The sequence below is a fragment of the Artemia franciscana genome, chromosome 1 (genome assembly GCF_032884065.1).
Source record: "Artemia franciscana chromosome 1, ASM3288406v1, whole genome shotgun sequence".
Lineage (NCBI taxonomy): Eukaryota > Metazoa > Arthropoda > Branchiopoda > Anostraca > Artemiidae > Artemia > Artemia franciscana.
Genome location: NC_088863.1, coordinates 22,857,979 through 22,885,748, shown reverse-complemented (window position 1 = coordinate 22,885,748; position 27,770 = coordinate 22,857,979). Strand labels below are relative to the sequence as shown.

Sequence of the window (27,770 nt, the reverse complement as noted above, 5' to 3'; positions counted from 1 at the left end):
TTTATCAAAAAAAAAAAATAAATACTTTGCAAATGTATTGTGGCAACACTGTATAGGTAGATAAGGAAGAACGGGAAGATGCGCAATTCCCTGGAGAATTGAAAACAAAATGAATTGCCCAAAAGTCTAAATATATCAGTCACAGCACTGAGGTAAGTCCCTTAAATCAACACCTAGGGTAACACAAGACCAAGGAAAATACAAAAAACAAAGAAAAACAGTTTTATCTCACAGTTTAATACATATATATCCAGGGTTCAAATTTATTCAGCCACATGGATTTGTTATTGTTATAATGACAAACCTAATTGAGAATAAAACAACAGCATGAATAGCAGAGGCAGGGACATTGTTCTGTCCCTGGATTGCTTCTCCTAGATTTTGAAAATACCTTTTTTGAAGTGAATTTATTGGAATAATGCCCTTTTTGGTTTGTTTTTCTTTTTAATTGATAAAAATGACCAATTTGCCCCCTCCTAGATTTCAAAAAATACCTGCCCTCCCCCTAAATTTGTGTGAATTGCTAACAATTAAAATAAATATAATTATTTTAGAAGTAGGCATAATTTCTATCCTAGCATAATAGCCTACTATAAATTTGTCCAACAAAAACAGCCAGCCTGTTAATATATCTTATTAGGCCTACCCATTCCCTGGTAGACAAAAAAAAATGAAGGAGCTATCTCAGAAAGGGTTTAGGTTAGGAAAATGAAACTTGTAGGGATGGGTCTACAGGCTAAAGTATGTCCCAGGAAGGTATTTTAATGTACCCACCTCCACTCCTTCTCTCTCTAGAGGGCCCTGAAACTTGCCTACATGACAGGTCTATACCTATTGAAATTTTGACAAAACAACATTTTACCTTAATTTTCAGTTACTAGTTGCTTTTTCTCTGCCTTTAGTTCTGAAAATACAATTCCTGCTAATTGAGTAGAATTTTGAGCCAGTAGAATTTCAAAGTTTAGGAAATGTATTTGCATATCTTTAAAACCTTATAAAATGGAATTGAGCAAAGTTATGAAGCTGAAAACAATTTTGTTGTACTTTAATTAAGCAGAAGATCTATTTTGCAAGGTTTCACTTTTACAACACACATATTTTAAAGGTCAGGGCCCTCTAGAGATAGAAGGAGTGGAGGTAGTTGCTTCAAAATACCTTCCCAGGACATACTTTAGTCTGTAGATTCATCCCTGAAAGTTTCATTTTCCTAACATAAACCCTTTCTGAGATAGCAAGAAGTCAATTAACTAGAATTTTACCCTTCCAGCCATTCCCCCCCTCTAAACTCTTTAACTGGGGCAGCTGCTCTAGTTATCTCTCCCCTTAGGAATGGATCCACAGGCTATGCAGCAAGTGTTAATTAATCCTATTTCCTTGTTTTTTCTCATTTTGAATCAGTTGTAGATGATAAGATGGTAATATTTTACTTACCCTAGGGGATATGAAATTAGGGGAGTGGGGATGGATTGTCAAAAAAACATAAAAATAGACAAAAGTATCAATCTAAGAGTGTCATTTTTTTTCAAGGACATCTCCTCTAGAATAACCACTATTTTAGACCTTAACAAAAAAAATCATTTGAAACACATCTTCATTCAAATCTTGATTAGACCAGCCCATTCCAGCTCTAGGCTACTATACAGCACAGAATCTATCCAATTTTGAGAAACGTCGGTGCCCTGGAAGAGTTAAAGGGTGAAGAATGTTAGTCAGACACATTTTCCGAGCCCCCAGGACTAGCTTAGAGTGTAGATCCCCTTCCAAAAGTCTTACTAATCAAACACCAAGACCAGAATCATTTCATGCAAGTTGCAATTTTAAAATTGGCCTCATTTTTGCCAAACCTTTACTTCTGCTGAATTACCATGGTTCTTTGGAACGAGCCGGTGAGGGGGCACCCGTGTTTGAAATTGCGGTAGAAACCCAGCTCACGATTTAGCTTAATATTTTTATCTTGTAGCCACACAAAACTATATTATTTGTAGCATAATTTCTATTCATAATTGCTAAATTATAATTTTTTGAAATAATATAATATTCGCTATCTGTAAAATACAATGTCGGTAAGGTTTCATTGGGGCATATTAAATATTCATATTTATCGTAAAAACTCAGATATTACGGAAAATTAGAGGCAACATTATGCCTATGGTTAAGAGCCAGAAGGCTTCAATGCTTTATACCCAGCCGTACCGATTGATCGGTGGTGCACCACCGACGACCGCCAGTTAAAGCACGACTTCAGAGAATGTTGAGGGGCATATATCCTGTTGCAATATCTTCAAAGACGCCTGATCAAAATTTTGGAGTAGCCATCTTGTTCGAAATAGTCAAAAATTAAAATAGCTATGCTATTAGGGATGACAAAACCCCCACACAACTACTTAGATAATTGTTGTACACTACTTAAGCTGCCCATTGTTTATAAATAACCAAAGCATTGTTTGTAATTAAGGTAAAACCTTCAGAAAATGTTTAAGTAAACGTAAAAAAAAATATACTCTGAGCACGAGAGCTGAAAAAAGGGAGCGCCATCCCCTCGTAGCCTTCGAGAGAAGAAATCACCTAATTTGTCCGTTTTTAACAAGTAGGATTTATCATTGGGTAAGAGGGGAATGTTAGATCCTGGGTCTATCCGAAAATCCTAAGGGTATTGAGGTCAAATTTGGGGGCCGATTGGTTGGGTGAGCAAAATCACAGGACAATACATGCATCATAGTTATGAAAAAAGTGTACCTTAGACATGAGTGAGAGCATTATCTTGAAACTTCCAGACCCAGTACTGTAAATAATATTGCTGCCGCAAAAGCAACTGGAAGCGGCAGTTACTACTTTCGACTGTGTCAAATTGCGACGGCTTGCAACTGGTAATGCATTAATTTGCGACTACTTTCAGGGAATGTTAGTGGACAGTGAACATAATCAAAACACTCTGTGAGTAGGCTAAGTGGCAAAAGGAAGTATCAGCAATATCTCAGGAACGGCTGAGCACATTAAGTTGAAAATTTTAGGTTATGTTGAATAGCTCTGGAACCTTCAAAATGCTGAAGAAGATGCTAAATTAAATACAAAGATATTATCTGCATTTAGTGTATCAAAATGGTATATCCATAATATCTTTGGAGCGCCTTAGGGTGCAAACTTTAATCAAAAGAAACTATTTGCATATCGGCTGTCAGAAGGGTGCATCTGCATTATCCAGGAACAGCTAATAGCATTTAGTCAAAGCTTTCAGGGAATATCTAGGGGACAAGGCATTGAAATAAATTAAAGACCACTAATTAGAATTATTAAATTAGAATTTTTAAATTGCATTCTTCTGCCAAAGATTTGAAAAATTGGAGAAATATTCATCATATTTGGCAATAAAAAACGAACGGAAATTAATAAAAAACTTTCAGAAAAAGAAGTTTCTTAAAGAAAAGTAAAGAGCGATTCTAAACTTAAGACCAACAGAAATAGATTCGAACTAAAAAAACTAGAGATTACTATAGGATAATAAATGAAATCTAAAAAGAAAAGAAACTAAAATAAACCGTCATAGAAAATGTAGAGATAGCAGGTACTAATCTAAATGAATCAATAAATCTTAAAACAAATTAAATTAAATTTAATATTCAAGTGAAACTTAAAACGAACAAAAATTACTACAAGCAGGAATTTGAGTAATGCCTTTCCCCCCTTCCTTAACCGTAAAACTTTAAAGCTTGCTCTTTACTGAAAACCGAACATATTATTTAATTTTATGAACTAGTTCTCAAAGTGTCAACATCTAAACTAATAGGATTATTTTTCATTTTCACATACTTGATAGTCTGAGGAATGAATTTCAATCCCACTTGCTAAATCTCGCAATATTTGGGAAAAGATCAGGTTTAGTTAAAAGTTGTGTGAAAGTTTATCAAGGTGTTAACATCCAAACTAGTCGGATTATGTTTCACTTTCCGATACTTGATGGTCTGAGGACTTAAATTGAAGGTAAAGAGAGAAGGAAAAGAAGAAAAGGAAAAAAGGAAAAGAGGAAAGAGAGAGGGAAAGGAGAGAAAGGAAAAAAGTGAGGTAGGATAATTTGAGAAAGCCATTAAGCAATGTAAAATGGTGACAAATTAATTTTCAATCCTGTTTTGAACTTTTTAAGCTGATTTCTAATTGATGAAGTTAAGCATAAGTTAGTGCAAAAGGCACTATCAAAGTAGCTTACTTTGATCGCGATGCTATCAACCAAGCAAAGAAAGTTCTCTATTCCGATCTAAGTGTTTCAACGCGAATGGCGTTGATAATATTCTTAACATGTGTAAAAACTTAGTTGCTGCAGCCAAGCAAAATGTAAAAATCCTGAAATTTGATGTTCTTAGTCCATTTGAAGTCCCAACTATAGGAGAGGCCGTAAATGCTACAGTTGCGTCCAACGTCAGTGAGCTATCGCGAAAACTGGATAGCATTCTGGTAAACATGTCTCCCGCTTCAGGTAGCCTCTCAGACTAGTCACTGGTCTTGCCCCAAAGTTATGACTCAATGCCCAAGCCCTCGTATGCTGTAATACAAAAATACTCTCCAAAAGAGCTAAAAGGATCAACTGAGCAACAAGTGTTTATAGACAGTCTTTGTCCTAGCTCTGACAGCGATATATCTGAGCTACGCCCCGTCAAGAATAAATGTAAATTTTTCGTCTCGTCTAAGGAAAGCGCTAGTTTAATTGTTGAAAATGCAAAGAATTCTGAGCCCACTTTAAATGTTACGCTTAAAGAGCTTGCTTTTGTTGCTGTTGCTAAACAATTACCGGATGAACTGGTGGACTTGTCACTGAAGGACTTAGTCCCAAAATACATAAAAAAAACTAAGTGTGGTGCGTCACGCACATTCAAAGTGTATTTCAAATCACGAAAAGACTTAGATCAGTTTCTTCAAGAGTCGGTGAAAATCAGTTATGAGCGGCTTCCCACCCAGGAGTTTGTATTTTTGCCTCGTCGATGCTTTAACTGCCATGCGAGTGGCCACCTTGCAGAAAACTCCGCAAACACTACCCTGTGCTGGAAGTGCGGAACTAGTGACCATAAGTCAAAATCTGAATCCCCGTTTCAAAATGGTCCTTTTTGTGTAAGTTGTAAAGGTCCAAGCCATATGTGTTACAACATGAGGTGCCCTTTAAACGACTAAACCGTGAGCCAATGAATTTTGTGATAAATTTCCTATCTTGGAATATAAATGGTTCTTTCGTGAATAAACTATCAGTGCTAATCATGCTACTTGCGCAGTATGATGTTATGTGCGTACACGAGCATTTTTTTGTCAAAGCATAGCACAAATCTAATGAGATTAGATGCTTCAATGTCTTACTAAGTTCCTGCAAAAAGACTTAATACCAGAGGAAGGCCCTCTAAAGGCTTAAGGATTTTTGTGTCGTCGTCATTTAGGTCTAGTCTGTTTGAGGCAAGCGATCATAATTTAGCCATTTGCGTTGAGATTTGTGTCTTTATAAATGTTTATTTACCAACTAATTAGAACAATGATGAATCCGAGTGTCTATCTTCCCTGTCATGTGAAAAATTAGGATCCTTGTTTAGAAAAAAAAAACAAAGCGTTTAGGGCTTCAATGTGCGATCATAGGAGATTTTAATTGTGATTTAAGTGAAGTAGGCTCCAAACTATCTATGAGAGCTAGTTTGATTAAAGCCCTTTTTGGTGATTTCTTTTGTGTTGTTGATAAGGAATCTGTTTTTACTTATATGCACACATCCTCCCATCCATCGAATCTGGATTGTGTCACAGCTTCCTATGATCTTGTTATTAACCGAGCAAAAGTCCTGTGCGAATTACAACTTTGAGACCATATTTCAATAGCTTCTTCTTTCCTAATAGAGAAGTTGGCTCCTCATCCTATTCATTGTAATATCCGAGTCTCTCAATTTATTCTTGATTGGTTTAAATTAATTCGGAATTATTCATACTTTCGTCAGATTTTATTCTAGATAAGATTCTGGATAAGGGATTTACATAAATCCCTTCAGCTTCCTGACAAGATGTTTCTTCTGCTGAAATTTGTCATGCCCTTTTACGGAGGATCAAGCAGTTTCTATTCGTAGATTTCGTAAGGGTATTGTTCCCGGTTGGTCTTCAAATCCTGAACTTGTTTCCTCTTGCCACCATAGAAAATTTTGATTTTCGTTATGGACAGATTGTGGTCGTCCGAAAACTGGTATCCTAAATAATTTGTGTGTCCGTACAAAAAGAATGTTTTAAAAAGCTCTCGGAGTTTATAGGAAAACCCCCATAAATAGAAATTCTGATAGGGCAAAGTTGGACCGGAATTATCTTTTCAGAATGGTTTCACAAACGCGGGTCGATTCTTCTTTTGGAAGGCATAAGCCTCTGATATTTCAGATGATAAATGGTATTCGTACTATGAATCCGAAATTTTCTTCATCGTAATGTGAGCTTGAGCAACTTTACCAAGTGAAGCTCGAAGAAATGTTGGTTGCTTTCCAGCATACCGATTTTGTCGTTGCTACTAAGTCTGTTAAAAAAGCTATTGATCAATTGACGTAGAAATCATCTAGTGGTATTGATCGTGTTAATGCTATGCATTTAAAGCACTGTGGTTCTCTTCTTGTCCAGCATATCACACTTTTAGTGCAATTGATTTTCACTCAATGCAAGGTTCCAACTATGTTTTGTATTGGTGATCTTACATCCGTTCCTAAAAAAGAGAGGACAGCCCCTCAATGTTCCTCATTTTGACCAATTACTGTTGCGATGTCTTTCTGTAAAACTTTGGACTTCTCTTCCGAGACGACCTTGAAAAGACATGTTACACTCCACTCCATCAGTTCGGGTTAAAACAAGGAGCAGTATGTGCAGATGCACTTACAGTCATGGCAAATGCGCTAATCGATGCAGAATCTGTTGGGGAATGTCTTTCTAGTCATGACGTCAAACGGGCCTTTGACTTATTAACACACCCTGCAATGCTTCTAAAGGATGCCAAAAGAGGGCTAAGCCCTGCAGTTATTCTCACACTTCGGAACATGTATTCTCGACTGCTTATTAGACTAAAATTACTATCGTATAAGAATATACCTCCGGTTACTCGAACAAAGCTTATTCTGGTTTTAAAAGATTCACGCCAAGGAGTAATTTCTTCACCTGGTCTATGTAATAACTATGTCCTTGACCCTCATGATCTATGTCCCTCCTCATCAATTTTATTGTCAAGAAATCTGTCACCTAATTTGTTATGCTGACGATGTTCCGAATCTTAGTCGCACCCTGCGACGAGTCAGTGAGGTTTTTTCTATCCTCCAAGAAGAATACCTTAAGCTTAATCTACGTTTCAATTCTGTCAAGTCGGAAATAGTCCTTTTTAACTGGAAGAGTGACCTACTAAATTCAGTCAAACTTGGGAATTCTTCGGTTAAACCTCTCGATGACCTCATGTATCTTGGTCTCCCTATACGCTCAGCTATATACCCTACCTGGTACCTCCTTATTGAACATCTAGCCCACCGCATTTCTGTCTCTTATGCGGCAGTAATTTCCTGCAAGTTTAGATTCAACCGGCATTAGCTAGCTAGCCTCTTCAATGCAATAGATCTCCCTCACACTGTGTATATTTCCCCATTTTGGACACTGTTAACTAATACTGTTAAATATCTTTCACCCTGGCAAAGAACCACAAAAATTGTCCGTCAGTTTAAAATTGCTGACCAGAATATTCCAGTAGCTAGAGTAATAGCTAAACACAATAAAAAAGTGAATATGATTGCTCAGGAGGAGTGTTCTGTATTATTTGAGTAGTCCTTGCCTTTTTGTTGCTGTTATTGTTTTTTTTGAATTGATTATTTCGTATTTTTTGCTGTTTTCACTTATGTTGCCGTTGTTTATTTGTATTCCTTTTTTCTCTCTCTTTTTTTCTCCGTCTCGTTCAAAACATTGTATTTTTGTATGTCTGTGTCATGACCTTATATCGTGCAGTAATTTTTTAATTTGCTACTAATTCATGGTTTATTTATATCCGTAACTGTCGTTAATATGACAAGAGTTAGTGCAGTAATCGGTTTCTTCTCGTTCTTGTGATTTTCTTTTGTATGTTTTTTTCCCTCTACTTTGTCTTATTGCGTTGTGTGAATGATGTGTTATATATGTTCACTAAATAAACAAATAAAGTAAAAAAAAAAAAATTATGCTGTATTCAACTTGCCCTTCAAAATTCAACCAGTTTGAAGGTGTCAAAAGAGCGAGAGCCCGTACCAGAACTGGAAGTGTACTCCACACACCTGATGATACCACCGGAAAATTAAAATCAGGTCGAACGAAATGAACGGAAGGATCCCTCACACTGTCAGGTCATCTTAGGGAATTAAGCTACATAACAGGTACAAAAGGTTAAAAAGGTAAAGATAAAGGTAAAAAGCAAAAGTTGAAAAGATTAAAAGGTGAAAAGGGAGACAGGTGCAGTTGGAATGTAGCACTGCGAAAGTAAAAGGAGTAGATGCAGGAACAGGAACTGACCTGACATTTAAGAGGAGATTAATAGCTGATGAATTTCTAAAATTTACAGGTAGCCTTGTAATCCGGTGAACAGGCTACATACTTTGTAATTTGACTGGAAATTACAGGGCAATAAAATATTTATGATTGGGTCAAGGTGAAGGAAAAAAGGGCATAGAACAGATTCGGATAATGCAAGCTTCAGCTTGCGTACGAAATCTAGATTCCTGGCAATTTGGACTTTTGCGGCCCTAACGTGGAATTTGTAGGACAAATTCTCATCAAAAGAATCCCAAGGGATCAAACATAAATATTTTAAGATATAAAGAGAAAATCAGTGGGGGTGGAAAGTAAGCGCAAACGGATTTGTTCGGGCTCTTGTAAAATGATTAAAAAAATAATAATTGAATAAAAATAAATAAAAGTGAATTTTAAAATTACATGAAAAATCAGACGAGGGGATATTCGAGACAAGGGAATACCAATCGAGGTAAACAAAAGACAATCAACATATGTATTTTGTCTAAAAACTGCAATTGTCCAAGTTTTTTCAGATGCATGGGGTTAGTTATTGAATAGAATTAAAATAAAGCTTCAAAGTGTTGAAAGAAAATATAAACTAAGAGACGAATGGATTGTAGTAGCGGTGTGCGCATATTTTCATGCTTGTTGGTAGGACTCATTACTATTAAAAATCGGACATAAAATAGACAAAAATTAATGAAATAAAAAGAAGATTTGGAGGAGGGGGCTTGTTGAGGGTGTGTTTTGGAATGGAGAAGTATTAATTAAATGTTTATTTTGTAGTTGTTGAAGTACAAAATCCAGATTTGTCATTGGGGAAAGGGATTATCCGAATAGTATTTTTTATGAGAGGGATCATTTACACCTAAAAAGTGAAAAATAAACATATAAAAAGCAAATATTCTTATGCTAATACATAGAGTTTCGGGGGCAGTTTGCTTAGCTGTGTCATTTTCGTCACCAGGATAAGCTATAAATATTACATAGAAATAGAGGTGAAATTTGAATACAAAATAAATTTTAGCTAGATTTTACATTTTAGCTAGATTTTATTAGATTGTCTTGTAGAATTTTCGCCAAATATCCAGTAGCTTAAAAAAGAAATGCCGGCACCGGGAATTAAATGGGCGTCGTCCGAAATGAAACAGCGTCACTGCTAATAATTTGATGCTCTCAGGACCACTACTACTACTACTACTACTACTACTACTACTACTACTTCCAATGTGACTACTACTACTGTGACTTCCAATGCCATTGCTTGCGACTGAGACTATGTGTAACTGCGACTTTAACTACTTGGGAATACTATAAGACTACTTGTGACTATGGCTGTGCCTCTTTGCATCTGCTAATGCGACTACTTGCGACTTTGACTGTTTGTGAATATAACTGCAAGTGACTTTCGAAGCTAGCAAATGTGATTAATTGTGATTAATGCTACTTGCAGTCACACCTGTGACTATTTGTGACTGCCACTGCTTTCTAATGCAATTATTTGCAACTGTCACCACTTGTGACAGTGATTACTTCAGAAAATGATCACTTAAGACTGTGAGTACTTAAGCATGCGAATATTTGGACTGCGACTATTCGGGACCACGACAACTTACGACTGCGGCTAGGAATGCGAATGCAACTTAACTACTTCTGTATCTTTTCGTGGCTGTGACTACTTGCAACTGCAACTACCACCACTTGCAGCTTCAAGTGTCTCAACTTGTGACTACATGTGTGACGACACGTGATTGCAACTAATACTGCCTGTGACCGTAAATATTACTACAACGTCTAATGTTACAACCAAAACCATTGATTAATTCAAAAGACTTCGACTGCATCATGCTTTTCGTAATCGAATGCTCTATTAAGGTTTTAAGAAAGTCTTACCAATATCTCAGGAATGAATAAGGCTATTAAATTGTATATTTTATTGAGTATTGAATGGGATATTGCACTAGAAACGACTCCATGAGCATCCAAATTTTCAAAAAGGTTTTTCTAACCACATCTATATTGATTGCAGGAATGGCTACGGGCACTAAGTTGTTACTTTCATGGAATTAAATAAAAGAAAACTAGTTTTTTTAACTGAAAGTAAGGAGCGACATTAAAACTTAAAACGAACAGAAATTACTCCGTATATAAAATGGGTTGTCCCCTCCGCAATCCTTTACATTGTTTTTGTTTAATAGTAATGCTAGAAAATCCTACGCCCTTTTCATTGAATTTCTCTTCCCCCATGAAATATTCCTCCAATGAAAGATCCTCCCACATAGCCCCCTCCCCTCAATCCCACGCCCAAACCAAAAAAATCCCCCTGAAAACGTCGGTACATTTCCCAGTAACCATTACTGTATATAAACATTGGTCAAACTTTTTAACTTGCAGCCCCTCCCCCAGGGACTGTGGGGGAGTAAGTCATCCCCAAAGACATAGTTATTATGGTTTTCGACTATGCAGAACAAAATGGCTATCTCAAAATTTTGATCCGTTGACTTTGGGAAAAAAATGAGCGTGGGAAGGGGCCTAGGTGCCCTCCATTTTTTTGGTCACTTAAAAAGGGCACTAGAACTTTTCATTTCCGTTAGAATGAACCGTCTTGCAACACTCTAGGACCACTTGGTCGATACGATGACCCCTGGGAAAAAAACAAAACAAAAAACATACAAACAAATAAATAAACACTCCGTGATCTGTCTTCTGGCAAAAATACGAAATTCCACATTTTTGTAGATTGGACCTTGAAATTGTTTCTATAGGGTTCTCTGATACACTGAATGCGATGGTGTGATTTTCGTTAAAATCATATGACTTTTAGGCGTTGTTTCCCCCTATTTTCTAAAATAAGGCACATCTTCTCAGGCTCGTAACTTTTGATGATAAAGATTGAATTTGATGAAACTTATATATTTAAAATCAGCATAAAAATCCAATTCTTTTGATATATTTTTTAGCATCGAAGTTCCGTTTTTTAGAGTTTCGTTTACTATTGAGCCGGGTCACTCCTTACTACAGTTCGTTACCACGAACTGTTTGATACTAAGGGGAATTTTAAACAAAATCGAAAGACGTGCATCCAGGTTGTCAATATGGTACGTCTGTAATATCACAGGAATAGTGAAGGGCATTAAGTTGAAACTTTTGGAGAAGATTGAGGAAGATGTTTAACTGAATCAATATTCAATTATGTACATCCTGGTTGTTAAAAAGGTGAAGGTCTGACATATCAGGATTAGATAAAGTATTAGTCAAAATTACTATTAGGTATGAGGTATGAGGTATAAAGATATTTGGTCAAAACTTTCAGAAAATGTTGGACTAAATCTAAAAATACTAGATACCATGAAATAGTTTTTAATAAGACACAAATGAGGGATCGGGCCTTAGACTTTTTACGGTTAGGAGAGGGGGAAGGGTGAAAATGATCAAGATGGAAAAAATCAAACTCTTACCCTATGGGGAAATCCAGATGTTTTCCTACACCTACATGAAAATTGATGTGTATAACGCAGGTGGCCTAAGGAATTTGCTGAAAGTATATATTTTGCAATTGATCTTAAATCTTTGTATAGCATGTGTTACTAACTGATATATCCATTTTATCAATATATACGAGCTTACATATACGTTATTGGAACATATAAATCTTGTAGCATTTCGTTGTAAGAGCTAATAGAAGCTTTAGCAGTGTTGGCGTTTCTGAAGAGCAGCTTTCTACTGCCCCAGTATTCACAGAAAGGTTTGATACTGGAAAATACAGATTAAATGTTTGTCTTGACTGTCCAACGGCAACAACCTCTCAGGAGTCGTTCCCCGGGCACAAATGATCATCAACTTTTTCATGAGATAGGAAACGATTCAAATATAGTCAAAATTTGATCCTAATATGAACCAAACAGGACCGAATACGGTCCTTTAGTAAGTTAACAAGCTTTTTGTCTATGATCAGTTTGAGCTTCGAATTTTGAAGCACTTGTGCTGAGAGAGCCTGAATGCACAAAAAAATGAGAAACAAAATGACCCTCGCAGACATAGCCCTGAAGTATGCAAATTGCCCATTGTTCTTAGATAGATTTTTGTTTACTTAATTACTTCGATTTTACCACACCTAGAGGCGCTTTTGGCAACGTTAGGTCTCAAGTTCAACCCATCTTGTGTCAATGACTGGAGCTTATTCAGTATAGTTGGAAGACTTGTTGCCTCTTTCTCGAGGAATTGACATAGTGTACTGTATTGCCTTCTCCTCCTTCGAATGCCGGATGGACAGAACGGATAGGTTTTATAGTTAAACGCAAAAAAGTAAGAAATGTTTGTCTTGAATATCCGATCGCTTGAAACTTCCAGAAATCGTTCCTTGACCATGGGATCCTACATTTTTTTTGGCGAGATAGGAAAGGGACTTAGGGGATTTAAAGTAGGGCAAGAAACTTAGACCGAGGTGGATCCAATGTAAAAAAAAAAAATGAAAGAAAGTCTTGTTCAACCAGATTGGGGTACGACAAATTGCTGGAAAACTTTTCCCGAAGGTCAGGAAACTAGCAGTTGAAAGTGCTTCGGTAAAGTATACTCCAATGCACAAAAATAATATAAACAAAATGCAACGCTTTCTCAAAAATGTGGTTGGAAAATGACTCAACCAAATTTCCTTCCCGAAACAGCTGGACTACATAATTTTTAGGGCCAAAGGAACGATAATATACAAAGTAACTTTAGGTTAGGATCATCTTTCCCCTGAAAAAGACCCAAAGGGGCCAGCAATTTTCCAAAAATGTACCAGAACGAGTTGTCAGATTTCCAAAAGAAAGCTGGAAGCTGGAAAGTAAGAGCTGATTTTTTTTTTACCTTACCATTCAGGGTCTAGACTGTAAACTTTGATATTTAAGTGTTTTCTTTAACATATTTCCAAATCTGGTTTTGTTAATATTCTGATGTCCATTCCCTAGCAAACTAGGTTTATTATTGACATTTCTTGAAAGTCAAGTCTTGACCTTTGAAAGGCAGGTCTCGACATTTAAAAGTCGAGTCTCTATTTTTGACAATTAAGTCTTTTGTGGTCTAAGTGAATATAAACGACAATTTAGGATTACTTAGTTCAGCTCTGATTCTGTTCTCGTTGCGTGAATATTTAATGTTTCAACTGTGTTATATGTATAAATAAACATTTTTTACACAACAAAAACTTTATGAGGTAGAGACACTAGAAATCCTTTGCCGGTCAAACCCCATATTGTTGACCTACGCTATCATAGGATTATAAAGAAGAGAAGAGAGCCCATTTAAGACTTTAATGGTCTAGCTTCAACCTTCTTAGGGGGCTTATAAATTTTTTCATCGGGGCAATTACCTGAATACAGTTTTTAGACCGCTGAAACCCCCTAAATTTTCAAGACTTAACTTTTGTTTCGAATGTTCAAAATGAATAATGTCTTGCCGTATTTGATTCTTTTCATCTAGGAAGTAGTTTGTTCATTACTCGCTTTGGTTTTCAGTATGATTAACAGTAAAAACCACAAAATCTGCATCTGAATAGTAGTGCAAACGGTTACACGTGTCTAACTACTTGCATTTTCGTCGAATGAATTGAATAGAATCTCGTCAGTCTGAAGCTAGCCTTACATGTGAAAGAAATGAATTGGCTGTGAGCGAGGTGAGCGATGAATTGGCTGATGAAAGTCCAGATATGTGAACAAAAAAGTTTTATCGTGCTTATTCTGGTATTTGCTTCCTTTAAGTTGCGATTGGACAGAGCACTAAATTAAACAGGTATTTTCCTAATTGAAACTTTTTTTTGTGGTATTATGGGGTGCAATGGTACCAGGAAAGCTTTTACTGGAGAAGGCAAATATGTAGAAATTTTTGAGATATTACCAACATTTAGCCCTTTTTACAAATTTGGTCTTCTATGGGAAAGCTCATTTCCCCTCTCCTCCAAAGATCCTAATTACGGTAGGCTCTAGTAGAAAATTAGCAGGAATGAGAAAAAATCGGGTAGATTTTTTTTTGGAAGGAAGGGGTAGGGCCAAGCCAGATAAAGCGTGAGCAATGAGGTAAATTACTTGAACTAGCATGGGGGAAGTGCGGAAATTTTAGTCAAGAGTTTGAAGTTCCTTTGAGCGGTTCAAAATTTTTCAGCGTTGTAACGACAAAATAAAAACTATTTAAAATAATGTTTGTTCTCAGTAAAACGGTAATGATGCATTAGTCCGTAGAGGTTTAGCAGGATAGGAGTCCAACTATTAGGTGTGATAATTTCTGCTCGTTTTAAGTTTTATTTTAAATCATTATAGTTTTAATTACTTTATTAGGTTGGTAAATTTACAGCTTTTTGATTGTATTGCTAGGTAGCAGACGAACAACACCATTCGATGCGCTTACTTGCGCTGATATCGAATATGCTAATTGCTGCCCTCATAAATTTGCTCCATTCCATCCCTAATTGGTTAGATATAGCCCCAGGCTATACACAAAACTTTGCTGGTTTGTGGTTTTCTAATTTTTTTTTATGCTTATTTCTCATCGGCAGTTGCCAAATCAAGCCAATCTGAAGCAAAAAATCAGCAAAGTGTAGGATATAGCTCTGGGCTATATTTTGCCCCATTACACTACGAACGATTAGGGTATTTGCAAGGGTAGCGATTAGCATATTTGGAATCAGTGTTAAAAAGCACTTCAAGGAATGTGTTCATCTTCTACTTTCTACTTCCTTTTCTACTTCTACGAGGGGTATTTTCATCTTCTTTTTTTTTACTTCTGCGAAGTAATAAAAAAAAACTTCAAATGAGCAAGTTAGTTTTCACTTATCCGTGAAAATTCACTTATTCACTATTCACTTATTCACTTATCCTAAATTTTCAGGTTTGACTTGATTATTTAGCTTCATTGTGCTAATGGAACAGCTCTTTCGTCGCTTCTATTCCTTTTCTCTCTCTTCATCCCCCGATTTCAGTTTTATTGCGAGGATTTGGTAAGGGTCATGCCTCCGCTGTTTTAACGAAAATCTCCTAACGGATGTTTTTTTGTTCTTTTGGGGCATGGCTAGGGAATAAGAGCCGCAGATAGTTGCCACAAACAAACAAGTTATATCGCATCGATTGTGAATCTATTTCGAAACACAAGGTCTTATTTAAAAATTAGCAACAAAAATGATTCACTCAATTCAACCAAAAGGGAGACATATTTCATAAACATTCAGAATTCAGAGATATATGAATTTCAGAAGCCTGGTGAGGCAGGAACCAAAGGGAAGCAAGCAAACAAAAATTTAGATAATGAAGAAGATAGACCAATTAACGCGAGTGTGTAACCCCTAGTTCCTGAAGATGAATATACTTTGCGATTTTTACTTAAAAATCGACGATATAAAAGAAAACTAAAAAAAAAGATACACGGAATCCGGCTAGAAACTGGGTTGTAAAGACCATCGGTTCAAAAATAGTTGCTGTTATGCCTAAACAGTGGCGGTTCTGGCCTCTCTTGCGCCGAGGGCAAAATCTTGATAAGCACCCTCCCCATGTCTCCCAAAAATTTTCTGCTCAAGTTTTAACAGAATTTTCATTCACAAACAAAATCTTGCCAATTACGCCCTCTACTTTATTTTATTAGGGATACAATTACAAAATTATTATAACCGTTAGATTATTTATTTGAAGGTCTACATTCCTAAAATTACAAGATGGGACAAGCGTCCCTTCTCCTCCTCCCCCCTGGAACCACCTCTGCGCCTAAAGGTCGCGTCTGAGAGTTCCAGACTCCTGAGGGGCCTGCCAAAAACCATAGAATTTTGATACCAATAGCTACATCAGAAGAATCGCATTTTAATGCTGATTTTAAATATATAAGTTTCATCAAGTTCAGTTTTACCAATCGAAAGTTACGAGCCTGAGAAAATTGCGTTTTTTAGAAAATAGGGGGAAACACCCCCTAAAAGTCATGAAATCTTAACAAAAATCACACCATCAGATTGAGCGTGTCAGAGAACCCTACTGTAGAAGTTTCAAGCTCCTATCTACAAAAATGTGGAATTTTGATTTTTTGCTAGAAGGCAGATCACGGATGCGTGTTTATTTGTTTGTTTGTTTTTTTGTTGTTTTTTTTCCCAGGGGTGATCGTATCGACCCAGTTGTCCTAGAATGTTGCAAGAGGGCTCATTCTAATGGAAATGAAAGGTTCTAATGCCCTTTTTAAGTGACCAAAAAAATTGGAGGGCACCTAGGCCCCCTCCCGCGCTAATTATTTTCCCAAAGTCAACGGATCAAAATTCTGAGATATCCATTTTATTCAGAGTAGTCGAAAAACCTTATACCTATGTCTTTGGGGACGACTTACTCCCCCGCAGTCCCCGTGGGAGGGGCAACAATTTACAAACTTTGACCAGTGCTTACATATAGTAATGGTTATTGGGAAGTGTACAGGCGTTTTCAGGAGGATTTTTTTGGTTGGGAGGAGGGTTTAGGAAGAGGGGGATATGCTGGGGGAACTTTCCATCGAGAATTTGTCATGGGGAAAGAAAATTTCCATGAAGGGAGCGCAGGATTTACTAGCATTATTTAAAAAAGCAATGACAATAAATATGAAAAAGTTTTTTCAGCTGGAAGTAAGAAACAGCATTAAAACTTAAAACAAACAGATATTACCCATATGAGAGGCTCACCTCCTCCTAATACCTCGCTCTTTACGCTAAACTATTTTTAGTAATTTCAACTTTTTATTTTACGGCTTTTGTGATTCAGGGTCATTCTTAATGAATTGGGACAAAATTTAAGCTTTACCGTAAAGAGTGAGGTACTGACGAGGGGGCGAACCCGCTCATATATGTAATAAAAACATGAGAATACAAAAGTTCTTTACGCAAGCTAATTTATAAGTTACGTAAATCTTTTACTAATAAAAAGATTCGTAAAAAATTAAAAGTTCTAGTTGCCTTTTTAATTAACCAAAAAATCGGAGGGCAACTAGGCTTCCTTCCCCGCTCTTTTTTTCTCAAAATCATTCGATCAAAATGATGAGAAAGCCATTTAGCCAAAAAAAAGATATACAAATTTCGTTTTAATTATTCCTCTGCAGAGAGCCAAAATCAAAACATGCATTGATTCAAAAACGTTCAGAAATTAAATAAAAAAACAAGTTTTTTCAACTGAAAGTAAGGAGCGACATTAAAACTTAAAACGAACAGAAATTACTTCGTACATGAAAGGGGCTGTTCTCTCCTCAACCCCCCACTCTTTATCCTAAAGAGGCTGCTTCCTCATCAACGCCCCGCTCTTTACGCTAAAGTTTTTTACTGTTTTAAAAAGAAGAATTGAGAGAAAGAGTCAAACTTTAGCGTAAAGAGCGGGGTGTTGGTGAGGAAGCAGCCTCTTTCATATACGAAGTAATTTCTGTTCGTTTTGAGTTTTAATGTCGCTCCCTACTTTCAGTAAAAAAATTAGTTTTTTTTATTTAATTACACTCAAAGGGAGTATGTACACTTACAATCAAGATTAGCTTCCAGGTCTACAGTTATCCCCTGAGATCTGATCCACAAATAGTTTTAGGCAACCTAAAACTATAGTTTTAGGCCACGACAAATGTGGAATTATTATAAAACTGTTTTCCGAGTGTATAATTTCTATTGTCAACTGTATATATTAACCTTGTCTCAGAAACTGTCAATCTGATTTTATTACAGAAAAACAAAGCTTTTTAAAACGAAAGTAAAGAGCGACATTAAAATTAAGACAAATAGAAATTATTCCGTATATGGGGGGCTGTCCCCTTCTAAACTCCGTGCTCTTTACGTTAAAGTTTGATTTTTGTACCAAATCTTCAAAAGCAACAGCTCAAGCACAAAAGTCATTGAATGGAAGCGAATTTTTTTTTAGCCTATAAGACTTTAGAATAAAGAATGGGGGTTGGGGGGTTCAAGCCCCATTGAATGGGGGCTCAAATAAGGAATAATTTATTTTAATTTTAAGTTTTATTGTCACTCTTTACTTTTATTTGAAAAAAAAACCGTTTTTTAAATTTAATTTCTGTTCGACTTTCATACTATTTTCAAGGTTACTTTAACTCCAAGGAGGGCTACTAGCCCTCAAAACCAAGTCTTTAAATCAAAATTTAACTTCTGGGATGAAAGGGGCTGTTCCCTCCTCAAGGCCCCGCTCTTTACGCTAAAGTTTAACTCTTGTTTAAAACAGTAAAAAAATTAGCGTAAAGAGTGGGGCGTGGAGGAGGGAACAACCCCTTTCATATACGGAATAATTTCTGTTCGTTTTAAGATTTAATGTCATTCCTTACTTTCAGTTAAAAAAACTTGTTTTTTATTTAATTTCTGAACGTTTTTGAATTAATGCATGTTTTGATTTTGGCTCTCTGCACATGAGTAATTAAAACGAAATTTGCATATTAATTTTTTTTTGGCTAAATGGCTCTCTCATAGTTTTGATCAGACGATTTTGAGAAAAAAATGAGCCGGGAGGAGGTCTAGTTGCCCTCCAATGTTTTGGTCAACTAAAAAGTCAATTAGAACTTTTAATTCTTTATGAACGTTTTTACTAGTAAAAAGTATTCGTAAGTTACGAGTTAACTTACGTAACAAATTTCTACATTCATAGGTTTTTATTACGCATATGAGGGAGTTCGCTCCCTCGTCAATATCTTGCTCTTTACACTAAAGCTTAAATTTTGTCCCAATTCCTTAAAAATTATCCCTGAATCACAAAGGCCGTAGAATAAACAGTTGAAATTACTAAAAATACTTTAGCGAAAGATCGAGGTATTAGGAAGAGGTGAGCCTCTCATATACGTAATAATTTCTGTTCGTTTTAAGTTTTAATGCTGCTCCTTACTTTCAGTTGAAAAAGAATTTTTCATATTTATTTTTCATTGATTTTTAAATAATGCTAGAAAATCCTTCACCCCTTCATGGAAATTCTTTTTCCTCATGCCAAATTCCTACACAGGAAGATCCTCCCCTTTAATCAACCCCTCCACCCAAACCAAAAAATCTCCCTGAAAATATCTGTACACTTCTCAATAACCATTACTATATGTAAACACTGGTCAAAGTTTGTAAGTTACAACCCCTTCCACGGGGACTAAGTCGTCCCCACAAACATAGTTATTAGGTTTTTTGACTATGCTGAATGAAATGCCAATCTCAGAATTTTTATCCGGTGACTTTGGAAAAAAATGAGCAGGGGAGGGGGCTAGGTCCCCTCCAATTTTTTTGGTTACTGAAAAAGGGCGCTAGAACATTTAATTTCCGTTAGAATGAGGTATCTCACGACATTTTAGGACCACATGGGTCGATAGGACCACCCCTGGGAAAAAGCAAAAAACAAACAAATAAACACGCATCCGCAATCTGTCTTCTAGCAAAAAATAAAAAAAATCCACATTTGTGTAGATAGGAGCTTGAAACAGTAGGGTTCTCTGATACGCTGAATCTAATGATGTGATTTTCGTTAAGATTCTGTGACTTTTAGAGGGTGTTTCCCCTATTTTCTAAATCAGGACAATTTTCACAGGCTCGTAACTTTTGATGGGTAAGACTAAACTGGATGAGACTTATATATTCAAAATCAGAATCAAAATAAATTCCTTTGATGTAACTATTAGTACCAAAATTCCGTTTTTTTTTTAGAATTTCAGTTACTGTTGAGCCTGGTCGCTTCTTACTACAGTTCGTTACCATGAATTGTTGGATAATACACAAAATTGCTGAGGCTTTCACGAATCAGCATCAATATATATTAGACTTTCAGTAATCTTGGATATTATGGTGTCTAGCACAATTGGCATACCAGTTTTTAAAACATATAGCGGACGTTAGCCCTACTCCCGTCTGTGGAAGTTGATGATCGTTTTAAGTTTGACTTATTTATTTAGAGGATTACATAGTTTTTTTTGGGGGGAGAGGGGGGTCGTCTATTTACTGATAGGATTTTTATGTTCGTTTCGTATATATGTTACTTTAACGCTTGAGTTACTGTTTTCCTTATATTCTGCTCGTTTTAGGCTTAATTTGGTTCTTTACTTTTCTTCCTAACTTTTTTTGTAGAAAAAGTTCTTTTTCAATTAATATTATGAATATATCATACAATGATTGCTTTTTAACTTCTATTTTTTCAACTGAATATTATCAAACAGTTCGTGGTAACAAACTGTAAATATTTGTGTAATTCCCAGTTTTTTTTCAGTTTTTTCTTTTTTTAGTTTCTTAGCTTTTTTTAGTTTTTTTTTCTTTTTAGTTTTTTACCTTTTTTTTCAGTTTGCTTTTTGTTCTTTATTTTTCAGACGTCATATGCAAACCCTCAACACAAAAATACATACAACTGATTTTTATATATAGATAAGATATAATCTGGCGTAACAGACATAGTGTAACAGACAGACAACTTATTTTTATACTAGCTGTTGGGGTGGCGCTTTGCGCCACCCCAACACCTAGTTGGTGGGGGTGCTTCGCGCCCACACCCCAAGCCCCCCCCCCCCCCGCGCGCGTAAGTCGTTACGTGCCATATTAGTTACGCGCCATTGTAGTTGTGTCCCTGTGTCCCACCTGTGAATATATATAGATATATGTATATTTTTAACTATGTAAAACATGCGAATATACAGCATTCTTGGCTGTTCCATTGTATGTGCATATAAATAGATTGTCAGGTTTACCGACTCTTGAACATGCAACATATAATTGTCCATGGGAAAAACAATCTGTATTCAGATTTATACCTCATTATTCTAATGATTGCCCTTGAGCTTTGTTGATGGTAATTGCTAATCGAACATTCCCTGTGTCCTCGTCTTCATTTATATATCCCCCTGTGCCCCCCGGCATCCCTGTTGTAGTTGTTTCCCTGTGTCCCGGTCGTCATTTGTGTCCCGGTGTCCCAGTCTGTAATTTCTCTTTGAGTGTCGCGGTCGTCATTTTTATTCCCTGTGTCCCGGTGTCCCAGTCGTCATTTTTGTCCTGGTCGTCATTTGTGTTCCGATGTCTCGGTCTGTAATTTCTCTTTGAGTGTCCTGGTCGTCATTTATATTCCCTGTGTCCCGGTGCTTTGTTGATGGTGATTGCTAATCGAACATTCCTTGTGTCCCGGTCGTCATTTATATTCCCTATGTCCCGGTGTCCCGGTCGTCATTTGTGTCCCGATGTCCCGGTCTGTAATTTCGTCAGTCGACACACAAACATGACGTCACTTGACACACAGACCCACAGACAAACTCTTGAACATGCAACATAATAATTGTCCATGGGAAAACAATCCGTATTCAGATCTATACCGCATTTTTCTAACGATTGCCCTTGAGCTTTGTTGATAGTGATTGCTAATCGAACATTCCCTGTGTCCCTGTCGTCATTTATATATCCCCCTGTGCCCCCGGCGTCCCCGTTGTAGTTGTGTCCCTGTGTCCTGGTCGTCATTTGTGTACCGGTATCCCAGTCTGTAATCTCTCTTTGAGTTTCCCGGTCGTCATTTATATTCCCTCTCTCCCGGTGCCCCGGTCGTCATTTGTGTCCCGGTGTCCTGGTCTGTAATTTCTCTTTGAGTGTCCCGGTTGTCATTTATATTCCATGTGTCCCGGTCGTCATTTGTGTCCCAGTGTTCCGATTCTAACTTTGACACTTGGAAAAATCTTTACGTGCCAAGCATGCTAAAGCTCCAACAATTTATAATAAACCTCAAAATTTTGGGTATCTGTTTTAAGGTTTTCGAATTACTTTAATCTATTGTCAAAATATATTGAAATATTTGTGCAATTCCCAATTTTTTTTTAGTTTTTTCTTGTTTTTAGTTTTTTCAGCTTTTTCAGTTTTTTTCTTTTTAGTTTTTTAGCTTTTTTTAGTTTCATTTTCTTTTTAGTTTTTTACCTTTTTTATTTTTTGTATTTTTGTTACATTTTTTCTTTTTAGGTTTTTTCTTTTTTTTAATTTTTTATTTTTTAGTTGTTTTTTTTTATTTTTAAGTTGTTTTTTAGTTTTTTCTTTTTAGTTTTTTTAGTTTTTTACCATTTTTCTTTTTTCAGTTTTCTTTTTATTCTTTATTTTTCAGACGTAAATACATATCGCCGAACCTTTGTTTTTTTACTAAAATCTGGTAGGCATTGATGACCTTATCCAAGTCAAAATCCCAAACCCAATCATCATCGCTATCATTTTCAGTTTTGATACGTTTTGACTCTCGCTGTCCAGGTGGATTTTCATCTAACTGCGCGGTTTTGCGTTCTTTAGCCGCAAGCCTTTTGGCATAAACCCTTTGAGCAGATTCCTTGGCTGTTTCTTCTGCCATTGTAGGATTTATACTAAAATTTCTCTTTGAATTAACTATTTGAGCAGCTTCCTCGGCTGTTTCTTCTGTCATTTTAAGATCTATACTAAAAGTTCCTCTTATGCCAAGCTTGCTAAAGCTCAACAATTTATAATAAACCTCAAATTTTTAAGTATCTGTTTTAAGGTTTCCGAATTACTTTAATCTATTGTTAAAATATTTCGAAATATTTATGCAATTCCCAGTTTTTGCATTTTAGTTTGTTTTCGTTTATATATATAGAAGATATAATCTGGCGTAACGGACAGACAACTTATTTTTATATATATAGATAGATATATAGATAGATAAGTTGTCTGTCTGTCTGTCGAGTGACGTCATGTTTGTGTGTCGACTGACGTCATGTTTGTCGACTGACGTCATTATAAGGATTGAGCTGTATGTCGTCATGAAGTTGCTTGTCGACTGACGTCATGTTTATCAACTGATTAAATTACAGACCGGGACACCGGGACACAAATGACGACCGGGACACCGGGACACAGGGAATATAAATGACGACCGGGACACAGGGACACAACTACAACGGGGACGCCGGGGGCACAGGGGGGATATATAAATGACGACCGGGACCCAGGGATTGTTCGAAGAGAAACTACAGACCGGGATACGGGGACACAGACCGGGACACAGGGACACAACTACAACGGGGACGTTGGGGGGCACAGGGGGATATATATATGATGACGGGGACACAGGAAATGTTCGATTAGCAATCACCATCAACAAAGCTCAAGGGCAATCATTAGAATAATGAGGTATAGATCTGAATACGGATTGTTTTTCCCATGGACAATTATTTGTTGCATGTTCAAGAGTCAGTAAACCTGACAATCTATTTATATGCACAGACAATGGGACAGCGAAGAATGTTGTATATATTAGTTTCATCAAGATTAGTCCTTGATGAACCTTGATGAAAATTGAAGGGCGTCTAGCCCCCCCCCCTAACGCTCATTTTTCCCAACGTCACCGGATCAAAATTCTGAGATTGCCATTTTATTCACGATAGTTGATAAACCTAATAACTATGTCTTTGGGGACGATTTACTCCCCCAAAATCTCCGTGGGAGGGGGTGAAAATTAAAAAATTTACCAGTGTATACGCACAGTAATGGTTATTGAGAAGTGTACAGACGGTTTCAGGAGGATTTTTTCGTTGGGGAGAGAAGGGGTTTCGGGGAGACGGTTAAGGTGGGGAATTTTTCCATGGAGGAATTTGTCATGGGGGAAGATAATTTCTGTGAAGGGGGCCCAGGATTTTCTAGCGTTATTATAAAAAACTGAAAAAAAATTTTCAACCTAAAGTACGGAGCCGCATTAAAACTTAAAACGAACAGAAATTATTACATATATAGGGTTCACCTCCTCCTAATACCTCGCTCTTTACGCTAAAGTATTTTTAGTAAATTCAGCGATTTATTCTACGGCCTTTGTGATTCAGGGGTCATTTTTAAGGAATTGGGAAAAATTTAAGCTCTAGTGTAAAGAGTAAAGTATTGACGAGGGGGCAAACCCCCTCATATACGTAATAAAAACACACAAATATAGAAGTTTGTTAAATTAAGTTAATTCGTAAGTTATATATATTTTTTACTAATAAAAACGTCCGTAAAAAATAAAAAGTTTTAGTTGCCTTTTTAAGTAACCCAAAAATTGTAGGGCAACTAGGCCTCCTCCCCGATCCTTTTTTCTCAAATCGTCCGATCAAAATTATGAGAAAGCCATTTAGCCAAAAAAACAAAAATGCAAATTTTGTTTCGATTATTCTTGTGCAGAGAGCCAAAATCAAAACATGCATTAATTCAAAAACGTTCAGAAATTAAATATAAAAAACAAGTTTTTTTAACCGATAGTAAGGAGCGACATTAAAACTTAAAACGAACAGAAATTACTTCGTATATGAAAGGGGCTGTTCTCTCCTCAACCCCCCACTCTTTATCCTAAAGTTTTTTACTGTTTTAAAAAGCAGAGTTGAGAGAAAAAGCCAAACCTTAGCGTTGAGGAGGGAACAACTCCCCCCATATACAGAGCAATTTCTGTTCGTTTTAAGTTTTAATGTTGCTTTTTACTTTCAGTTAAAACAAACTTGTTTTTTATTTTCTTTAATTTATTACACATAACATTTTGATTAGTCTTCGTCTGGGGTAGAAGGATATCATAAATAAAGATTTAAAGGAAATGGGAACTTCCTGGGAGGCTGTACGGAGGGAAACCTTGAATAGATTGGGTTAGAGGATCGCGTGTTGGCCTCAGGTGGCTTGGTCCTGCGGTGAGTTATTATTATTAGTAGTAGTAGTAGTAACACTATGAGTAAATAATTTAGTTACGTCTTTGTTAATTTCTTGGGTTTCTTCCTTTCTGTGCCACTTTAAGGAGGGGGGATTAACACAGAAGAATTTCAATTTTTATAATGGGGATAAAATGAAGAAATATTTGTTAATAGAAGAAAAAGTCATAAAACTTAGATTTTAAATTTTAACTGTACAAGGCCAATTTTTTCGTCATTTTTAGCATTTTCTAAAATCGTTGGAGAAAAAAAATTATTAGATCTGTGCATATTTTCGTCATTCGAATTTTAAGATTATTTAATTTTAGGCAATCTGGTGCACTATCACTGGTGGTAAGCTGATGTTCGATGCATTCTGAAGGAAACTGAATTTTCTTAAAGCTCAGAGTCATGTTGATCAAGAGACAGCCTATACTTACTGTGATTTTGTCGTTGCTGTTGTTTAGCTGTGTCTACTACAATCAATTTCAGGAACAATATTCCGCTGATCTTAAAAATATCTTATATTCTGCTGAAGCTGCTGCAGCATCATTGCCAATTAAATTTCAAAATGAAGATTCACCAGGAAATACACGGGTTATAAACTATACTAATGCTACATTCTTTATTGAAGTTAGTGGAAGACCAGACTTATCGTTTAGACAAATATGTGCAGTCGAAGCCGCGCTTTCAGCGCATAGTGGCAACCCAGTTATAGTTTATATGACTGGGTATAATGGTACCAGTTCCCATTGGATGAAAGCCTCTGAAAATTTATATATTAAGAAGTTGAACTTGGATGAGCTTTTCTTGAACACTCATTTGGAGAAAGTTTACAGAGCGAAGAATTTCCGAACAAAGCCTCCAGTCGAACATATTGCAGATCTGTCGAGAATAGCCTTGTTGAAAAAGCATGGTGGTTTATACCTTGATATTGATATGATTCTTATGAAATCAGCACTGGACTTGGGTTCGTTTATGTTAAAAAATCAGGGGAACGGTGTTCTCAGATTTGACAAAAACTCGCCCCTTTTGGCAAAAATCTATCAACTACTTGGGAATGTAAAGTATAACCGCGGTGATTACACACTTCTTGGGGCAAAAATAATTAAAAAGGCTGTCAAAGAACTGTGCTATTTCAATGATTCTGTTTCTAGTATTAAAAAGGCTGGTGAAATCTGTGGTATAAACTTTGTTGATAATGATCTTTTTTCACCAGTACCATGGTTTGAATTTAAGAAATTATTTACCAAAAATATAGATTTAAATAAATTTCGGACCAAAATTACAAAAAAAGCAGTGGCATTTCATTTTGCCGGCCATATGACAAAAAATATTCCTGTTTTTAAAAATGCATCCTCTTTGTTCAACACAGTGGCGAGAAAATACTGTCCAGTTATCTATCAAAGTTTTCCTGACGTATATTAGTAACTTATTTATGTTTATAAGAATACATGTTTTCTTACTTATAATGGTTGAATATACCAAGAAGTTTGCACGGACGAACAGCCTTTCGTGGAAACCTTTGAGCAGGCTGTAAATCTATCTTCTCAGATATATTTTTTTTTTGTTTATTGTAAGCATCAAACAGTTCGTGGTAACGAACTGTAGTAAAGAGCGACCCGGCTCAATAGTAACCAAAACTCTAAAAAATTGAAAGTTTGACTCTTTGCCACAATTCTACTTTTTAAAACAATTAAAAGCTTTAGCGCAAAGAGTGAGGGATTGCGGAGGGGACAGCCCATTTTATATACGGAGTAATTTCTGTTCGTTTTAAGTTTTAATGTCACTCCTTACTTTCAGCTAAAAAAATTAGTTTTTTTTTATTTAATCACAGCAAGCAATGAAGCTTTTGAAAGACTTCATTTAAAGGTTACAATTAGGGCCTTATTTAAAACCTTACTTGAAAAATTTAGAGAGCAAATACACCCCTTGCTCTTTCAAACGGCGACCCTGTAGTTCAAGTTTTTAAGAAGAAATCTCGCATTTAAAAGAAAGCCAATTTTTTTAGTTCAACAGGTTGGTGGTGAATGGAAGTACTTTAATTTGCTCCTAGTCATGCAAACTTCAATTTGGAAAACTTCCTACAACAAACGTTCCCATTGTTAAAACTCCTCATAGTGAGGTCCTTCACCTAATTGGTAGAATTCTGAAAAATTATAATCCTCTAGAAACTAATCCTTCATGGGTTCTTCAGACCGTGTAGTGCAGTTTATTGATTTCACGGTCGATAAAATACTATAGAGAGTCTTATGAATTATTGTTTTATTTTCTGCAGCCCTCTTAATGATTTTTCTACTCTTAATCCTAGTTTTTGCGGTGGTTTTCAGTTTTCAGCGATGTGCCAGTTTTTCAGAATTTTAAAAATATAAGGAAATATCACGAGCAGGTTTATTTTATAGAATTTTTCAAAAGGATGTTGCATAAACTGCGAACAAGGCCTTATCCTGGCGGGGAAGGGGTTGGGTGTTTTTAAACTTTTTCGTAAAAAAAAGGAAGATCTTTTTCTACCCCCCCCCCCCCTCCAACTAAAATGTTTGTCCAACTAGTACACACGTAGCAAAAATGAATTTAAAGGAATTTTTGAGACGTTTTTAATTTTTTCTTAGAAAACTGAAAAAATCCTTTTGTAACTGTTTGTAATTGTAATCCTTTGTAAATCCTTTTGTAATTGT

General features: G+C 36.2%; 2 protein-coding genes across 5 annotated transcripts in view; one reads left to right on the top strand and one right to left on the bottom strand.

Moving 5' to 3' along the window:
• The window catches only part of LOC136027029 ((E3-independent) E2 ubiquitin-conjugating enzyme UBE2O-like), a 97,457-nt gene extending 95,619 nt beyond the window's left edge, over nt 1-1,838 (bottom strand). Inside the window, exon 1 of the mRNA XM_065703947.1 lies at nt 1,774-1,838. The gene's annotated coding sequence lies outside the window, so the exon portion shown is untranslated. The remainder of the gene's footprint in view (nt 1-1,773) is intronic.
• Nucleotides 71-26,567, top strand: LOC136027036 (lactosylceramide 4-alpha-galactosyltransferase-like). Of its 4 annotated transcripts, none has more exons than XM_065703981.1 (2): nt 71-152; nt 25,425-26,567. In XM_065703981.1, the coding sequence occupies exon 2, from the start codon at nt 25,507-25,509 to the stop codon at nt 26,521-26,523; it is 1,017 nt and encodes a 338-aa protein (XP_065560053.1). In that variant the 5' UTR covers nt 71-152; nt 25,425-25,506; the 3' UTR covers nt 26,524-26,567. The 4 variants fall into 4 exon arrangements, with proteins under 4 accessions (XP_065560053.1, XP_065560039.1, XP_065560044.1 ...); XM_065703967.1 differs by lacking the exon at nt 71-152 and adding an exon at nt 12,686-12,813; XM_065703972.1 differs by lacking the exon at nt 71-152 and adding an exon at nt 14,039-14,161.
• Nucleotides 26,568-27,770: the final 1,203 nt, after the last annotated feature.